The sequence below is a fragment of the Phoxinus phoxinus genome (assembly GCF_949152265.1).
Source record: "Phoxinus phoxinus genome assembly, chromosome: 17".
NCBI classification, from domain to species: Eukaryota; Metazoa; Chordata; class Actinopteri; order Cypriniformes; family Leuciscidae; genus Phoxinus; species Phoxinus phoxinus.
The window spans coordinates 31,365,074-31,383,127 of record NC_136892.1 but is presented as its reverse complement, the minus strand read 5'-3'; the positions used below and the strand labels follow the sequence as shown (position 1 = coordinate 31,383,127).

General features: G+C 39.5%; 1 protein-coding gene and 1 long non-coding RNA gene across 2 annotated transcripts; one reads left to right on the top strand and one right to left on the bottom strand.

The window, feature by feature from the left end:
* Positions 1 to 8,631: 8,631 nt before the first annotated feature.
* LOC306984789 lies at positions 8,632 to 11,188 on the bottom strand. Its single transcript, XR_013794626.1, has 3 exons — positions 11,061 to 11,188; positions 10,180 to 10,299; positions 8,632 to 10,078 (listed from the first exon to the last, which is right to left on the bottom strand). It is a non-coding gene; the product is annotated as an uncharacterized lncRNA (long non-coding RNA).
* Positions 11,189 to 11,630: 442 nt separating this feature from the next.
* LOC306984770 (uncharacterized protein) lies at positions 11,631 to 16,912 on the top strand. Its single transcript, XM_079586461.1, has 4 exons — positions 11,631 to 11,664; positions 15,134 to 15,307; positions 15,589 to 15,708; positions 15,904 to 16,912. Exons 2-4 carry the CDS (start codon positions 15,169 to 15,171, stop codon positions 16,638 to 16,640), a joined length of 996 nt encoding a protein of 331 aa, XP_079442587.1. The 5' UTR covers positions 11,631 to 11,664; positions 15,134 to 15,168; the 3' UTR covers positions 16,641 to 16,912.
* Positions 16,913 to 18,054: the final 1,142 nt, after the last annotated feature.

The window sequence follows — 18,054 nt, the reverse complement described above, 5'->3', positions numbered from 1 at the left end:
ACTATGAAGAGGACTGTGTTTTATAGGTCAATTGTGTTTTGGAAATATCTTCCAGCTGGGGTTCGTGAAATCAAGGGAAAAATTGGTTTCAAAAAAAGACTAAGATTGTATTTGTCTTTAACATCATAATATCGTCTGGATTGGTTGAGCAAGGTTGTATCATGTGCTATGTTGTTTTCGTTATTTTATTACTATTTTAATCAGTATTTTTTTGTGTTTTTCTTGTTCTTTTATGTGTACTTATATATTATATATTTGGGTGTAATTGTGATTGTAATTGGTGGGTTTTGTATGTATTTTTTGGACCCCAGGAAGACTAGCTGTCATCTCGGCGTCAGCTAATGGGGATCCTTTTAAATAAACAAATAAACAAATACTTAATTACACGTGTACTTGGCTTATACTGAGAGAAAAGACCAAGTATATTTGGCCTGTTCTTGCACTTAATCTTTTGATCGAGATATACTTAAAAGTATAATTAAGTATTCAAAGTATACTTGGCTTGTAGTTGTGTTAACTCTTTTGATCGAGTAGCCTATTAAATATACTTTTTTTTAATCTAGATTTTTTTACAAAGTTTTTCATATACAGTCTTATGAAACTTAAAATATTGACATAAAACAGAAATGTTTCTAATTCTGTGTATCTGAATTTTTGTGTAGGCTAGTCCATTGGTAGTGTACAGTCTAATCTAGGGCCATAAATGGAGTGGGCTCCAGCCAGTCTGAGCTAACAAACGATAACGTCTCAGGTTACGACTGTAACCCTAGTTCCCGGAGTAGGGAACAAGTTGATGCGTTAATGACGCTTTGGGAACGCCCCTGCGTGATTGGGTCTGAAGCACATGTGTCAAATAGTCCAATGGCGAGAATGAACGTCACGGGCGTGTGACGTCATGACCAGGAAAGGATAAAAGCACATCCGCTTAGAACCGCGTTAGCTTTGAAAAGGCCGAAGCAAGTCGATCACAGGGATGTAGGAAGTATGGCAAAGTGAGGCATCATCTCGTTCCATACTCAGGGAACTAGGGTTACAGTCGTAACCGGAGACGTTCCCTTTCGAGGGAACTCGCGATGCATCAATGACGCTTTGGGAACGAGAATGCCCAATACGCCATACGGCGAGAACCTGTCGTGTTAAACTGTCACGACATGAGAACTCTAGACCCCGGGGTATCCATGTCATAAAAAAGTAATAAAATCTGACGAATGTAAGCGGCGAAGACCAGCCAGCTGCATCACAAACTTCTTGAATGGACACCCCAGAAATAAGGGCCGTGGAGGCCACCTAGTATATCTGTGGACATAGGTATCCAGTGCTCTGACTAGACAAGGTTCAGTTTCTTCTGGTCTAAATCCTTGAAGGAAGGAGGACACGACGCCTGCAGTACGATAGGCCGTGGTACATTGGCTGGAACCTTAGGAACGTAACCGAGTTTAGGATAGAGGAACGCTTTGACCATCCCGGGTGCAAACTCAAGGCATGAATATCATACCGACAGGGCCTGGAGATCTCCTACTCTTTTTAATGAGGAAATGGCTAGAAGGAACACAGTTTTGAGGGTCAGACATTTTTCTGAAACAGACTCGAGAGGCTCAAAGAAAGCGGCAGATAGACCTTCTAGAACCAGAGCCAGATCCCAAGCAGGAATTCTGGTCAAGTCAAGTCATCTTCATTTATATAGCGCTTTTAACCATGTGGATTGTTTCAAAGCGGCTTTACAGTGATAAACGGATAATTTAAGGTAACAGAGATTGTTTTGGCTTTATTGCGGTTCTTGAATAAAGATATTTTCCAGCTAAAGTTAGTTGATTGATTCACTTCCGTCGCAACGATCATTAGTTATTAAATTAGAGGTCGCTAAGACGACACCGTTCTCTCTACACAGACTTTAAACGTGAACCTGTGAGAAATGCTGATGGCAACTTTAGCATGGGTGTCTAAACTTATGCATAGCACTGTGTGTGTGTGTGTGTGTGTGCGTGTGTGTGTGTGTGCGTGTGTGTGTGTGTGTGTGTGTGTGTGTGTGCGTGTGTGTGGTCAAAAGTTTGGAAACTTTACTATTTTTTATGTTTTTGAAAGAAGTTTCTTATGGTCATCAAGCATGCATTTTATCAAAATACAGTAAAAAACACTATTATTGTGAAATATTACTATAATTTAAATTAATGGAAGTTCTTTTTTCTGATGGTATTTGTGAAGAACCTGTAGAACACTTTTCTATTTATTTTTGTATTTGTAGTCATATATAAGTTTATGTATTTAATTTTGATAAAATGGAAACCTATGTGAGGTGCATATTAATGTTTTTTGTCTGTCTTCACTTTGTGATGCTTTGGATTTGTTTGGATTTCAATGTTCTCAGCAGATTTAGAGCCGATTCTTCAACCATGAAACCTTGAAAAGACTGAGAATGACAACAAATACGGCCATCAAGAGACAAATCTGTGGAATTATATATGTTCACTTTATACAGAAACACTGATTTATGATGATGATGATGATGAGACACAGAATCTGCTTCAAAGGACGAGTGAGAATGAAGATAATACAATAATTCACCTTTATTTGTGCCAGTACATAACATTTGCTCATTTGGACAACTTCAGGCCATGCTTTTTCTCAAGAGTCTGTAAATGGCTGTAAATTCAGTAATCATGGAATTGTTTCTAAACGACTGTTTACACCTGGATAATCTAGAGTGATTGTAAGTGTGATGATCATCTGCTAAATGAGCAACAACGACCACAATTCACTCCTTCAGTCAGTGAAGCTCCCACAGCCGTTCATGAGAGTTTAAATGCTGGGAATATTCCCATCTTCCCACAGGAGAAGAAGAAGCAAGCAGGAGGAATTACTCCTGGAGAAACTACGGACATACTATTGTAAAGATGGAGATTAAGGAAGAACCCTGCAGAATAAAAGATGAAGATACAGAGGAACAAATAGGTTGGTGTTTTCCTTCATTCTCTTTAATGACTGATGAGGAACATTAAGATGAAAACTGACATATAACTATACATCTAAAACTAGATACTGACTCAGTAGTAAACTGGATTTGTGCTAAATTGAGATTTTGAACAATGTTTATTTTTGTTTCTCATTTATCATTTTATTGAATTATGTGAATTTTATTTGTTTATTTCAGACAAACAGCATCAGTTTCAAAAACCTCATTATTTCACAAATGAAGATGGAAATGCAGTCGTTTCAAAGACTGAAGAGAAGTTCACACAGAAACAAGCTGGAAAATCTGGAGTTGAAGTATCTTTCACCTGCTCTGAGTGTGGAAAGAGTTTCGCATGTAAATCAGCCCTGAACCAACACATGAGGATTCACACTGGAGAAAGGCCTTATTCATGCACTCAGTGTGGACAGAGTTTCAGACACAAAGGACACCTAAATGAGCACATGAGAATTCACACTGGAGAAAAACCGTTCACATGCTCTCAGTGTGGAAAAAGTTTCGCTCAGAAAAATAATCTCAATGATCATCTGCGCCGTCACTCTGGAGTCAGATCATTCAGCTGTGATCAGTGTGAGAAAACATTTGTTGTTGAATCATGCTTAAAAACACACATTCAAACTCATACTGGTCTAAAGCCTCACTTTTGTTCTTTATGTGGAAAGAGTTTTGCACGACTGAAGTATTTAAAAGTGCATGAGCGTATTCATACTGGTGTGAGACCTTATATGTGCTTTGACTGTGGAAAGACCTTCACTTCATCCAGCAACTTAATAAAACACCAGAGAGTTCACACTGGAGAGAAACCGTACAAGTGTTCTCACTGTGAAAAGAGTTTTTATCAGTCAGGAAGCCTGAAGGATCATGAGAGAGTTCACACTGGAGAGAAGCCGCACCAGTGCTCTTCATGTGGGAAGAGTTACAGCCACTTATCAAATCTACAGAAACATAAGAAAAATCATTGCCCGAAGGTGTCTATCTTCCATGACTTGTAAATAATCAAAAGATGGAATAACCTTTAATACAGTTAATCTAAAATTAGTATTGAAGATTGATTGTTTGACAATGGGAACTGGTTAAAATGGTTGTGAATTGCATTGTAAATGTTGCATGTTTTGTTCACCCGTATTGATCCTCTGTTGTGTTGCCCATGCGCAGTAAACACTGAGTGTTACCTGTACACAAGATGAACTGAACAATAAAGCAACAATGTGAAAATACTCGTGTCAGTGTCATCGCTCAAGCAGTGCATGGTCATCTCACACAGATGTACAAGAATAATAGTTCAGAAAACTAGTGTGTTGCCATAAAACATTATGATTTATGAAGGGATGTGTTTTGTTTCTTTCAGGTTTAATTATTTTCATTGTACATATGAGACATTTGTGAAACAATGGCAACAATAGTCTATCAAAAGTCATTCATATGTCATATCGCGCATATCATTCATATTAGAGGTGATGCATTGAGAACATGTTGACAACTTTTTTTAGATTGATTCACTCTTTGCACATTGTGAAAATTTGAGAAATAAAAATTAATAAAACTTGTGATTTATTTAGGTAATGAATGTTTAATTTAGCGTACAATAAATGAAGGGGTTTAACGTTGTATTCAGCATTGCTAATGAACCAGTAGTAGTAATAACTGATACTTTTGAAAAAAAAGTTGGTAACACTTTAAGTAACTGTGCAACTACATGTCAACTAACTCTCATTAGAGCATTTGTGATGAATCAGACATGCGGGGCAGATCCATTTGCAACAATTTAATAAGAAGTCTCAAGCAAACATAAAGCGTTTCAGTAGAAGGATAACACAAATGCAGATATGCTTGAACGGTCCAGGCAGGATTCCGGGACAGTGGCTAAACTCAGGGTCAGAGACAGGCTCGGATCGGGACAGGCAGCAGACAACAGGATAACCGGAGACAGGCAAGGTTCAAGGGCTGGCGGCGAGAATCAGAGTCCAGGTTCAGGCGAAGGTCACTTGGCAGGCTGCAGACAGTAGAGAGGTTAGAAACAGGCTAGGGTCACTAACAAGGACAATCAGGAAAAACCAGAGAGCACTCGAACATGAAATACGGGGTTAGACATTACTTTGCACAGGACGGCAAGTTAACAAGGCGGATATAGGTCAGGGACCAGAGTTCATACAGAACAGGTGTAATGCAATCAGAGCGTAACGATTCATACTAAGCTGAAGTATGAGACACTTAGTATTCAGGAGAGAGAGCACGGGGCTGAGAGCGCAGGGGATCACCAGGGCTAGACGCCGTAACAGAGCCCCTCCCCTGCGAGCGCCTCCTGGTGCGAGGGAACTGACGACGGCGGGTCTGCCACGAGGTCGAGGAGCCGGTCTATCAGGGTGATTGCGGTGAAACTCTTGAGTAAGCGACGGATCCAATATGTCATTGGCATTGACCCAGGAACGTTCCTCTGGACCAAAGCCCTCCCAATCTACCAGATACTGAAGATGCCCAGCGAGACGTCTAGAGTCCAGTAGATGACGCACTCGGTAAGCCTCCTCACCCTCTACCAGGATAGGCTGGGTAGTAGTAGTAGTAACCTCCTCCGATTCCTCTCTTTTTTTGCAGGGTAGTCTGAGGTGTAGATCTCGCGTGGATAGCCATACCCATTGGCCGGGTTGGTACTCTGGACCTGGCCTCGGTCAGCCTGTTCCTTGCCACGGCTTACAGCACGCTGGAGATGAGTATGGGCCAGGTTCCAGGTCTCCTCACTGCGCCTGAGCCAGTCATCCACAGCAGGGACACTGGTGGGTTCACTAGACCAGGGGAACAGAGGTGGCTAAAAACCGAGGACGCAAAGAAAAGGAGAATGGCGTCTCCCGCCACGCCTGAGAATCCGTCTCCGGCAAAGATTGCCGCTGCCTCGCCGCCAGAGTCCTCAGCGGAGATGGTCACCGCTATGCCTGAGTGGGTTCCTGAGCCTGAATTCCCACCCACCCACCCAACCTCCCTCTCCCGCCTCATCTCATCATCCAGCCGCCATCCTCATCTCCTCTGCCTCCTGTCAACCCCATCACTCGCCCTCTACACGCTAGTGGAATGGTGGGCTCGCTCAGACATCTTGGACAGTGGATGTCTGGAATCCGACTCCAGCCACCACATCAGCCCATCAGTCCACTGGCTCACCCTTGGCTCCTACACCTCCTTCATCTCCGGCGTGGCCCATCAGTTCACCAGTTCCACCAGGCTTCCTCGTCCCCCCGGATCCGCCTTGGTCGCTCGTCAACCTTCCATCACCTCTGGACTGCACTTCTCTGGCTTCGCATTGTCCTTTCGTCCCCCCGGCTCTATTAGACTCCTCACTCCCTTCTACTCCTCGGTCCTCTGTCTCCTCCACCGCGCCCTTCTGTGTCCCGTCTACACCTCAGTCACCCGAGCCAGCGGCTTGCCCGTGTCCCTCTGTACCCTCTGCTCCACCATGGCCCGGCGAACATCCGTCTCCTCCCTGTCATACTCCCCCATCGGTCCTTCCATCTCTGTCTCTCCTTTTCTAACTGGTCTCTTCTGCTTTCTGGGTCGATAGCCGCGTTTCCATTACCCTTCAAATTGCGCAAATTGAAAATACGCCCAAATGGAAACACGTCAATTTCGCAAAAACTCCCATTTATCGCAAAGAAGTTTTTAAGCTCGCATGAGGTGGTTTTTCAGGTAATTCGAAAAATAAATATTTTGCAAAACTGCAATTGGTTTTTGCACATTTACAGGTCACCTGACGTAGAGGACACGGTATGTTTGGACAGAATACGAGACAGATTTATTTATTAAATTCATAAAAGACAAAATGATTACAGGAATACTGGATTCTAAACTTCAAAGAAATGCCACAATCAAGACCTCGAAGCAGATATGAGGGAGAAACACCCAGAAATGCTCACAGTTTAAGGGTCTTTCCTTGCCATTAATGATTGGATAACACACATACGTCTCCTTCGATTAATAGTAATGGCCTGGGATATTCATAAACCTACCAACGTCCGTAGCCATGATTTTTGGAATGACTTATAGCGAGAGGAAAAAGTTTTAGTCGCATAACATCGGTTAATGGAAACGGCGTAATTTTACAATAGTTTTTTGTCGACATTTAGAAGAAAAAAAACGCTAAAGTTTTGCGCAAATCTGTAATGGAAACGCATGCCCAGTGTTAATTATTTCTCTCCTTTTTATCTGGAACTCTCTGTTTCTTTTTCTTTGCTCTTCCACTGACAGTTTTTGTCTAGCCATGTCTGCCTAGTACAGATAAAAACAATACTTTTTATTAAAGTTATTATTTGGGTATATTAAGATATTTTAAGTCAATCAACATGCATACTTGGATCATATTATCATGTTATGTAGTTGTTATACATTACTTAATAATGAGTACCGGTATTTGGGAGCACTTTTCCATGTCAACACCATCAGACAAAATATCTGACAGAGTTTGACGTAGTTCACAAAACAATATGTTTTTTCAACTTAAAGGACAAGTTCGGTATTTTACACTTAAAGCCCTGTTTACAGATCGTATCTGATGAAATAGAACGGTTAAGATTAAAATTTGGACACATGCTGCTGTCGCGAGAATTTTAGGTTTATTTAGCTTTTGTGGACCTATTTTGCCAAACGTGTCACACCCGTGATTCTTCCGTTGAGAGCTTGAATAATAGACACTCCAGCGGCGGAGTAATACCGCACCTCACACAGCACATTCAAATACAAGTCATGGAGTTGGACAAAAACTACGATAAAACCTGTTGGAATGCATCTTTTTCAGTGATTTTTTTTGGGACCGTATCAGTGAACACCCCTGACCACTCGGTGAGTTTCACATCTTTGTAAACGAAAGTTTAATGTGTTTTAGGAAGGAATCTTCCAGTGCACATAGACTGCCATTGTGGGGGTGGGGGAGGAAAGCGATATAAACCTAAAATTCTCACGACAGCAGCATCTGTCCAAAGTTTAATCTTAACCGTTCTATTTCATCAGATACGATCTGTAAACAGGGCTTTAAGTGTAAAATACCGAACTTGTCCTTTAATCATATAAATGGTAGCCATTTAGATTTTCCTCAGTTGCCAGCTGCCACTAAACGAAACCAAAATACCAACTTTTATTTCAAAATTCTTGATAAAAATCATCATTACTTTGAAGACAGTGTTGACACACAAAAGCTGTGACCAGAGGGATTTCAACTTGTTTGCTGAATATATATATCAGGGTTAAAGCTGCCCAAAATGTGCCTGATTTATTTTGATTTTTGAAAAATATCTGACAGAGTTGGCATGAATTGATGACAGATTTTGAAAGGCTGTTGTTAATATATAAAATAATGCAATATTAAGTATTTTGTGATATTTTATTAAGCTATCCAATTAACCTCATATTCATATTTGTGCATTTACTTTTTTGCAGTTTGATACTGTGACCTCTACAGAGGACGAGTTCATTTGCATGGGCTTTTATAGTATAGTGCCAGTATTTTATAAAATTACTATGAAACAATATAAATATATACAAAACTAAGGGTCTAAACATACACAAGTCTTTCATATCCAACTTTTAAAGCCTTTTTAAATAAAATGATGTATTGCTTTTAAAGGCAAATTGCAACATTTTCATGGGGGACATGTTTTGTCCTTTATTTCAAGAATCAGAGGAAAAAAATACTTTAAAATATGAGGGAACAAAACCCTAAACTTACTGAATGTAAATTATCTGACAAAATGATTTCAAGTCAAGTCACCTTTATTTCTACAGCACTTTTTACTATACAGATTTTCAAAGCAGCTTTACAGTGAGAGTAGGAAAATAATGCAACTAAGTTATTTTAGCTGTACAGCAGATCTAGAAGAAAATAGTGTCAGAGTCCAGCTTAAGTAAGTTCAGTGACGGTTCATTTCCATCGTAAAAATCATTAGTTATTAATGCAGTTCATATCACAGTGATGTCATCGTCCAGCTCAGTTCTCATATAATGGTGTCACTGCAGGAAGATCAATAATATTGTTGAATATTAAGTGACAAAAAGGCAAACTGCAGATAGAGGTTTTAGAAAAACCAAAAAGCTCACTGGGAAACAAAATCATACATTGACTGCATTACACTACACTGACATACTGATATATAGCCATATTATATATATATATATAATAATCATATTTTTTCCATTGTCCACAAAGAAACAAAACCCATCCCTTCATAAATTGTTTTATGGCAACACAGTAGTTTTCGAAACTATTATTTTGACCTTCCTCATTGGTTCCCATTGTCAAACAATCAAACCTCACTAATTAAACTACTGGATTAAAGGTAATTCCATTTTTTGCTTAATCTAAAGATTAAATTATTTACAAGCCATGGATCTGAACTTTGCTCACTTAGACATGCTCTTCATGCTTTTTCTTATGTTTATGTAGATTTGATAAGTGGGTGAAACTCTTCTCACATGAAGAGCACTGGTGCGGCTTCTCTCCAGTGTGAATTTTCTCATGATTTTTCAGGTTTCCTAACAGAGTGAAACTCTTTCCACAGTGTGAACACATGTACGGTTTCTCTCCAGTGTGAACTCTCTGGTGTGCTTTCAAGGTACTGGATGTAATAAAGCTCTTCCCACAGTCAAAGCACATATGAGGTCTCACACCAGTATGAATACTCTCATGCTGTTTTAAATTGTCATGGAATGAAAAACCCTTTCCACAAAAAGAACAAAAGTAAGGTTTCACAGCAGCATGAATTGTAAGGTGTGTTTTTAAGTTCGATGCCAAAACAAATGTTTTCTCACACTGATCACAGCTGAATGATCTCACTCCAGAGTGACGGCGCAGATGATCTTCGAGAGAGCTTTTCCGAGGGAAACTCTTTCCACACTGAGTGCATGTATAGGGCATTTCTCCAGTGTGAATCCTCATGTGTCTCTTAAGGGTTGATTTATTTGTGAATCTCTTTCCACACTCAGAGCAGGTTATAGATACTTTGTCTCCAGTTTTTCCAGCTCGTTTCTGTGTGAAGTTCCTTTCAGTCTGTGAAACGAATGTGTATTTATCTTTATTTTCCTTCTTCATCTTCTTTTGAAACTGATGTCTTTTGTCTTCATTCGCTTCCATTGGGTCTAAAAAAAGTAGAAAAGAAATTCAGAGAGCCCCAAATTATCAAAGTTTTCATCTTAATGTTCCTCATCAGTCATTAAAGAGAATGAAGGAAAACACCAACCTATTTGTTCCTCTGTATCTTCATCTTTTATTCTGCAGGGTTCTTCCTTAATCTCCATCTTTACAATAGTATGTCCGTAGTTTCTCCTGGAGTAATTCCTCCTGCTTGCTTCTTCTTCTCCTGTGGGAAGATGGGAATATTCCCAGCATTTAAACTCTCATGAACGGCTGTGGGAGCTTCACTGACTGAAGGACTGAATTGTGGTCGTTGTTGCTCATTTAGCAGATGATCATCACACTTACTATCACTCTAGATTATTTAGGTGTAAATGTTTTGCTCTTGTAGCCATTTAAAACAATTTCATAATTTGAGTTTTTAATGTAAGGTTGAAGGGAAAAAAAGTCACAAATTGTAGCATACTTATACTTTTTAGCAGCACAGTTAGAAAAATAATGTAAAATATTATGCTACAATTTGTGTTTACACCAGGTTTAATTTATTCATTACAGAACACAACTCAAAATCTTTACACTTTATCATCTAGTTAACTAGTCAGTCACTTATGGTTTGTTATATTTACAACATTGCTGAACATTAACAATGATTGTATAAAGTGTAGTAACCATTGGCTTTTGGCAGATTGATTACCATTGATATAACCAGTTTTAACTGCAAATACAATAGCTAAACTATGGTTATGGGTTAATTTGAGGTTACAATGGTTTAACTATAGTAACCATGTTTTTCTGTAGTAAACCCATGGTTCATTTTCGTAAGCGATTCACTTCTAGTCAACATAATGAAAGTGCCTCAACTTCGGATTCAAGATGTGTTTCGGATTAATTCGGTAAACACTCCGGCTGGTTGATTCACTAAAATAAACCGAATCTTTAAGAGTCTTCTAGATTTCTCCTAATAAATGATCACATTAACGTACTCACAGTCGGAAAACAGCAGATTTAGAGCAGAATGAACGGCTGTGTTCCACTTCTCATGTTTATGTTCCCTTAACCTCGCTCACTTCTCTTCTTCTCCTAGACTCGGGTGTGTGTCGTTGCTTCGGTTGCTCGAGCGCCTCTACTGGCGGAAACCATATTAAACTCTTTAACCCAGATATAAAACAAACACGATAATCTCTTGGTTGATATGTATACATATCACATTTTTTTATAGCTCCCAAACATTTTTGATTTGGAATACTCAAGTATTGATTTAGAAATAACATCTTAGGAGACACAGCTGTTCACTTTCACCATATATAGATCATTTTGAGAATCAAAATTAAAATATCTGCTAAGCAGTTTATAATTATATTAACCCTCTGGACTCCGTGTTACTGATGTTGTTTAATTGTGTGTAATTATTATCATTATTTATCCATACTTTACGTTTATGAGTAATGGGGGGTTTATTTTGAAAAAATAAATTATTTTGTGGGAAACCGGAAGTAGCGCGCTAAGATACTTCCGTTAGTCTAACGCGCTAAAAGCAAATGGAGCACTGCTTCTGGTTCCCCCGCGAGTTGAAATAAACTGAGAAGAAAAGGTATGAAAACCTGTCTATTTTTGTTAGCTGTTAAATATGATTCAGTTAGTTTTGTAAACACCTGTATACTTGTTTTAGAAGTTGGAGAGCCGTCCAGAAATCGTTTTTATCTGTCCTGGCTTCTCATACTGAAAATCCTCTCTTGGTAAACTAAAGTGTTCAATGATGGTGTGTGTGGAAAAAAACCACGAGGTACTCATGCTAGTTTCAATTGATTATTCAAACATATCTGTTGTTTTGAAGGAATTTAACATGATAAAAGACAATTTATTTCATGGTTTAAAGGTAGGGTAGGTCAGAATTGTCTAAAAAAACTTTTATTCAAATTTGTTTAAACTGTCTTTATATACCAATACATAATTAAAATGCAAGTACTCTGAAATAGAAAGTATAAAAAGCTGAGTGACTCTAGTGTATTTAATCTTCAATAAACACAGCTCATTAATTCCATTCACTCCCACCTAAAAACGGGTGCGCGACTGCGCGCACTTGGGCAGAGCCAGTAATAGCGGCGGTAGTCATGGCGACGGAGAGTGACAGTCGCGCAAGCCAATCACTTGTTTCGTCCCGGTAGGAATTAATGATGAGGTGTGTTTTTTGAAGATTAAATACACTAGAGTCACTCAATTTTTATACTCTCTTTTTGAAAGTACTTACATTTTAATTATGTATTGGTATATAAAGACAGTTTAAGCCAATTTGAAAAAAAGTTCTTTAGACAATTCTTACCTACACAACCTTTAAGGAGAATAGGAGTATATTTAGGAGTATATTTTGATTTAAATAGTTAAAATGGCTATTGTTTTCTCATGTGAACTATGCTATGATATTTTCTAACATTAATATAATGTTGTACAATACTTTAAGAACTATTTGATATCATTGATTTTGGACTGAACCTGTTCTATACGGTTTCCGTTTCTCGAATTACCCATTATCCTCTGCGGCGCGCAGCCATGTTGTGTGTCAAAGCTGTCATGCTCATGTTTACCGCCTTTTCATTTACCCAAGTATTTTTGACTCTTGTGTTGAGATAACGATGACAAATTCCTCCAAACCTGGCGACAAGATGAATGTTATTTACAGGGACACATTAGACTGCGACCATTTTTGGAGAATGTGCGAGTTAACATTTTATGTGGTCGCATTTGTGCGAGTGCATGGTCATGTAACTTACTAACGTTACTCGGTTAAATTCACGCATGAATTCTCCTGCATTGAACTTGTTTTAGCGCTCGCCAAAGTGATTTTTTGTCCCGCCAAAGTCTTATGGCGCTTTTCCACTGCATGGTACGGTACGGTTCGGTACGGCACGGCACGCTTTGGCGCTTTTCCACTGCATGGTACGGTACGGCTCGGTTCGGTACGGCTCACTTATGGTGCATTTCCACTGCATGGTACGGTACGGCACGGCTCGCTTCGGCTCGCTTTAAATGGTACCACCTCTGTTGAGGTTCCAAGCGTACCGTACCGATACTAAATGTGACGTGAAAACACTGCAGATCACTGATTGGTCAGACAAAATCGTCACTTCAGCGTCATTGTATATTTGCTACACGAGACACTAAACCCGCTAGATTTAAATAGCCAGACAACAGCAAACGCGGTAGCACCTGTTTTTAGAGTTTTTACTTGACAAAAAAAGTTTTAAAAAAATCAAACAAGAAATGGCTGAATCGTGGTCAGTGGACGAGGTGCAGACGTTCCTCTCGTTGGTTGCCGAGGAGCGGAAGTAGCACAGCTCTTAGCCGCACACGGCTACCACCGGACCTACAATAACGATCAGTCCCACCCACTTTGAAGCGGTACTAACTGCAGTGGAAAAGCAACCGAGCTAAAGTGAACCGAACCGTGCTGTACCGAGTTGAGTCGTACCACGCAGTGGAAAAGCAAAGCGAGCCGAACCGCTCCGCGTTGAACCGTACCAAACCGAACCGAGCCGTACCATGCAGTGGAAAAGCGCCATTATTTGATCGGTGTGTAATGTAGATGAACTGCTGCGCTTGTGACAGGGCGCATGTTTAACTGAAAGAACAAGCAGAAAGAGAGAGAGAGCCGGTCTCGCGCGCGCACTCCCTCTCTCTTCGTAGCCAGGCGAAAGTGTAACGTTAAACAAGACTTCACCGTCTCCAAACTAAGTGCTGTCTTGCTCTCTCTCCCTCGTGGAAAAGTTAGTCTGGAGCCCTGCATTGAAGGTTCACATCGCTGTAGCCAGGCGGCTGATATCTGCACAGCCCTTATTATACGGTACATTTAGACTCAGTGTCAAGACAACAACATCTGGGTAAAAAATACAACAACAACGCTCCGAACTAATTTAGTGTAACGTTAGGAGAGAGATGGAGAGCAGAGGCACGGAGCGATTAAAGGAACTCAGCTGTTTATCAATTTACCTGAAATAAAAAACAGACTTTATAGTGTCTTTTGTTTGGGTCAGGATCGAAGCCCTCTGTTTATTCTCGCCAGCCATACGTTACATCTCTTGTACGAAAAGCCTTTCCGTCTCTGTTCTTTGGTGATAAATCACTTTTGGAATATCGAAATATTGTCTCTTCGCCGTGTCGGAATCAGCACGATTCGTACAGCCCCACACAACACAGTTGTGACCCATTGCTTCAGGATATTATCATGCTCCGTAACACAAACGCTTGACCCACTTGACACACAAGATGGCGCCGCAAGGAGTTGCGTGAGAAATGTGACGTCATCGTAAATCTATCTATATACAGGTCAGGGGCCTCATTTATAAAACTGTGCGTAGGATCCTTACTAAAAGTGTACATGCGGCCGAAAGCCAAAAATGGCGTGCAAAATAAAAATTCAGACTTATAAAACCGTGCGTACGCCAGAACCTGCGCAGAATTCACTTTATAAATCCCATTCAGCGGAAGATTGTGCGCACATGCGTCTCCTCCCCGAAATAACCATATATGGAGCTTACAACGCCTAGTTTTACTATGCATATCCTCATCTGCATATCATTTGCATATGATTATTCATCCACGTGATAACATGTTTAACGATACAAGACATTAGGAAAATATGAAATACGGATGTGCCGTCAAATTACATTAATAAAAATCATTTAGTAGCCTATCCTTGCCTTGTTTTTTAATAAATAAATCAAATAGTGTAAAATACATTTCAGAGAAAGTTTTTCTCAATCTTTTCCACTGGCCAAATAGTATTTTTAATTGATTTATTTTAATGGAAACAGATCGACCTTGTTGTGCATTATATTTGCACAATCTGCTATTATCATGATAAGCAATCTCTGTTGTTAAAACATTGAAACACAGCATGCCAAAGGAAAAGTGTTCAAAAGCATTGCATTATTGCAAAATAAGGTTTGATATTAAGCCCAGTGTAAATTCATTCACCTATGTGCGGTGCATTACACATTAATGATTTTTGTCTGTCTTCACTTTGTGCTGCTTTGGATATGTTTGGATTTCAATGTTCTCAGCAGATTTAGAGCCGATTCTTCAACCATGAAACCTTGAAATGACTGAGAATGACAACAAATACTGCCATCAAGAGACAAATCTGTGGAATTATAAATGTTCACTTTATACAGAAACACTGATTTATGATGATGATGACGAGACACAGAATCTGCTTCAAAGGACGAGTGAGAATGAAGGCAATACAATAATTCACCTTTATTTGTGCCAGTACATAACATTTGGTCATTTCGATAACTTCAGGCCATGCTTTTCCTCAAGAGTCTGTAAATGGCTGTAAATTCAGTAATCATGGAATTGTTTCTAAACGACTGTTTACACCTGGATAATCTAGAGTGATTGTAAGTGTGATCATCTGCTAAATGAGCAACAACGACCACAATTCACTCCTTCAGTCAGTGAAGCTCCCACAGCCGTTCATGAGAGTTTAAATGCTGGGAATATTCCCATCTTCCCACAGGAGAAGAAGAAGCAAGCAGGAGGAATTACTCCAGGAGAAACTACGGACATACTATTGTAAAGATGGAGATTAAGGAAGAACCCTGCAGAATAAAAGATGAAGATACAGAGGAACAAATAGGTTGGTGTTTTCCTTCATTCTCTTCAATGACTGATGAGGAACATTAAGATGAAAACTGACATATAACACTGCATCTAAAACTAGATACTAGACTCAGTAGTAAACTGGATTTGTGCTAAACTGAGATTTTGAACAGTGTTTATTTTTGTTTCTCATTTATCCTTTTATTAAATTATGGGAATTTGTTTATTTTAGACCTGATGGAAGTGAATGAAGACAAACTGCATCAGTTTCAAAAACCTCATTATTTCACAAATGAAGATGGAAATGCAGTCGTTTCAAAGACTGAGGAGAATTTCACACAGAAACAAGCTGGACAATCTGGAGTTGAAGGATCTTTCACCTGCACTGAGTGTGGAAAGAGTTTCATATATAAATCATATCTGAACAGACACATGATGATTCACACTGGAGAAAGGCCTCATACATGCACTCAGTGTGGAAAGAGTTTCAGTCAGAAACATACTCTCAATGATCATCTTCTCCGTCACTCTGGAGTGATGCCATTCAGCTGTGATCAGTGTGAGAAAACATTTGTTGTGGAATCAAACTTAAGAGCACACATTAAAGTTCATGCTGGTGTGAAGCCTCACTTTTGTTCTTTTTGTGGAAAGAGTTTTTCACAACTGGAACATTTAAAAGTGCATGAGACTATTCATACTGGTGTGAGACCTTATGTGTGCTTTGACTGTGGAAAGACCTGTACTACATCCAGCGACTTAAAAAAACACCAGAGAGTTCACACTGGAGAGAAACCGTACAAGTGTTCACACTGTGAAAAGAGTTTCACTCGGTCAGAAAGCCTGAAAGATCATGAGAGAGTTCATACTGGAGAGAAGCCGCACCAGTGCTCTTCATGTGGGAAGAGTTTCAACCACTTATCAAATCTAAAGAAACATAAGAAAAAGCATTGTCCAAAGGTGTCTAAGTGAGCAAAGTTTAGATCCATGATTTGTCAATTATTTGATATTCAGACTAAGCAAAAAATGGAATAACCTTTAATACAGTAATTGAATCTAAAATTAGTATTGAAGTTTGATTGTTTGACAATGGGAACTGGTTAAAATGGTTGTGAATTGCATTGTAAGTCTGGCATGTTTTGTTCTCCGACACCCGTATTGATCCTCTGTTGTGTTGCACATGCGCAGTAAACACTGAGTGTTACCTGTACACAAGATTAACTGAACAATAAAGCAACAATGTGAAAATAGTCTCAGTGTCATCGCTCAAGCAGTGCAATGGTCATCTCACACAGATGTACAAGAATAATAGTTCAGAAAACTAGTGTGATGCCATAAAACACTATCATTTATGATGTGTTTTGTTTCTGTCTGGTTTCATTATTTTCATTGAACATATGAGATATTTGTGAAACAATAGTTATGTTTACACGGACACCTTTTGGTTTCAATTGGAATGAAATCAATACGATTGATGAATCCGAACACGGAGTTTACATGAACGATAAATAAAATAATCGGGTTGATGTGCACGTTTATATGTCACAAGTTTCAAATCGGAATAGATTTTTTGACATGCGCACACTGCACAAATATACAGAGTTTCCCGCTGTTTGCGCATAACTATTCTCTATTGGTTCTTTATTTGTTTTAAACAGCAGACGTAATATTAATCCGTCTCTGGAGATACCGCTTGATGGCATCGTGGCATCCGAAGCGGGACAAGAATGTCTTCTAGCAATAACTCTTCTAGCACGTGTGTTTACCTGTGTCCGCTGTGTTGCCGATGCCTTGAGAGAAAAGAAAGTGCAGAGCCCGAAAGCACCAAAGTGACTGAAGGATTGCCGTAAAGCAGTATCTCTGGTCGTACGATGTGTATGACGTCATTGACATTTTAAAAGACTTTTTAAAGCAAATAAGTGACTCTTACCCAGTAATGTGTAATTTCTTTGCATCTCCTTTCGAATACAACATTCAAATTACTAGACAAAAAATTATATCCTATAGCTCCATAGACCTCCATTCATTTTGCACTCGTCCTGTGAGCACCCTCATGTGGAGCCAGAGTGGAACTGCAACCAGTCAGAAGCCGGAAGTGTAGCGAGAGTGAAACTTCTCCCCTTATTAGACATTCTCTGATGACACTTTATTCAACAGGAACAACAGCTCGTTCCGCGCGTCATACATCAGTCCGCTATTTAACATCATTGCACATGCGCAGTCCTTTCAGTTTCGGTTTTCAATCCGATCAAGTGTTTGCATGTTCTCTCGATCGCATTACAAAAGGAATAAACCACCCCTTTCAATCCGATCGAAATTCTATGTATATTTAAAGTGGCGTTTTCTCTCATAATATGGACTTGACAAACACATCACTGAGAAATCC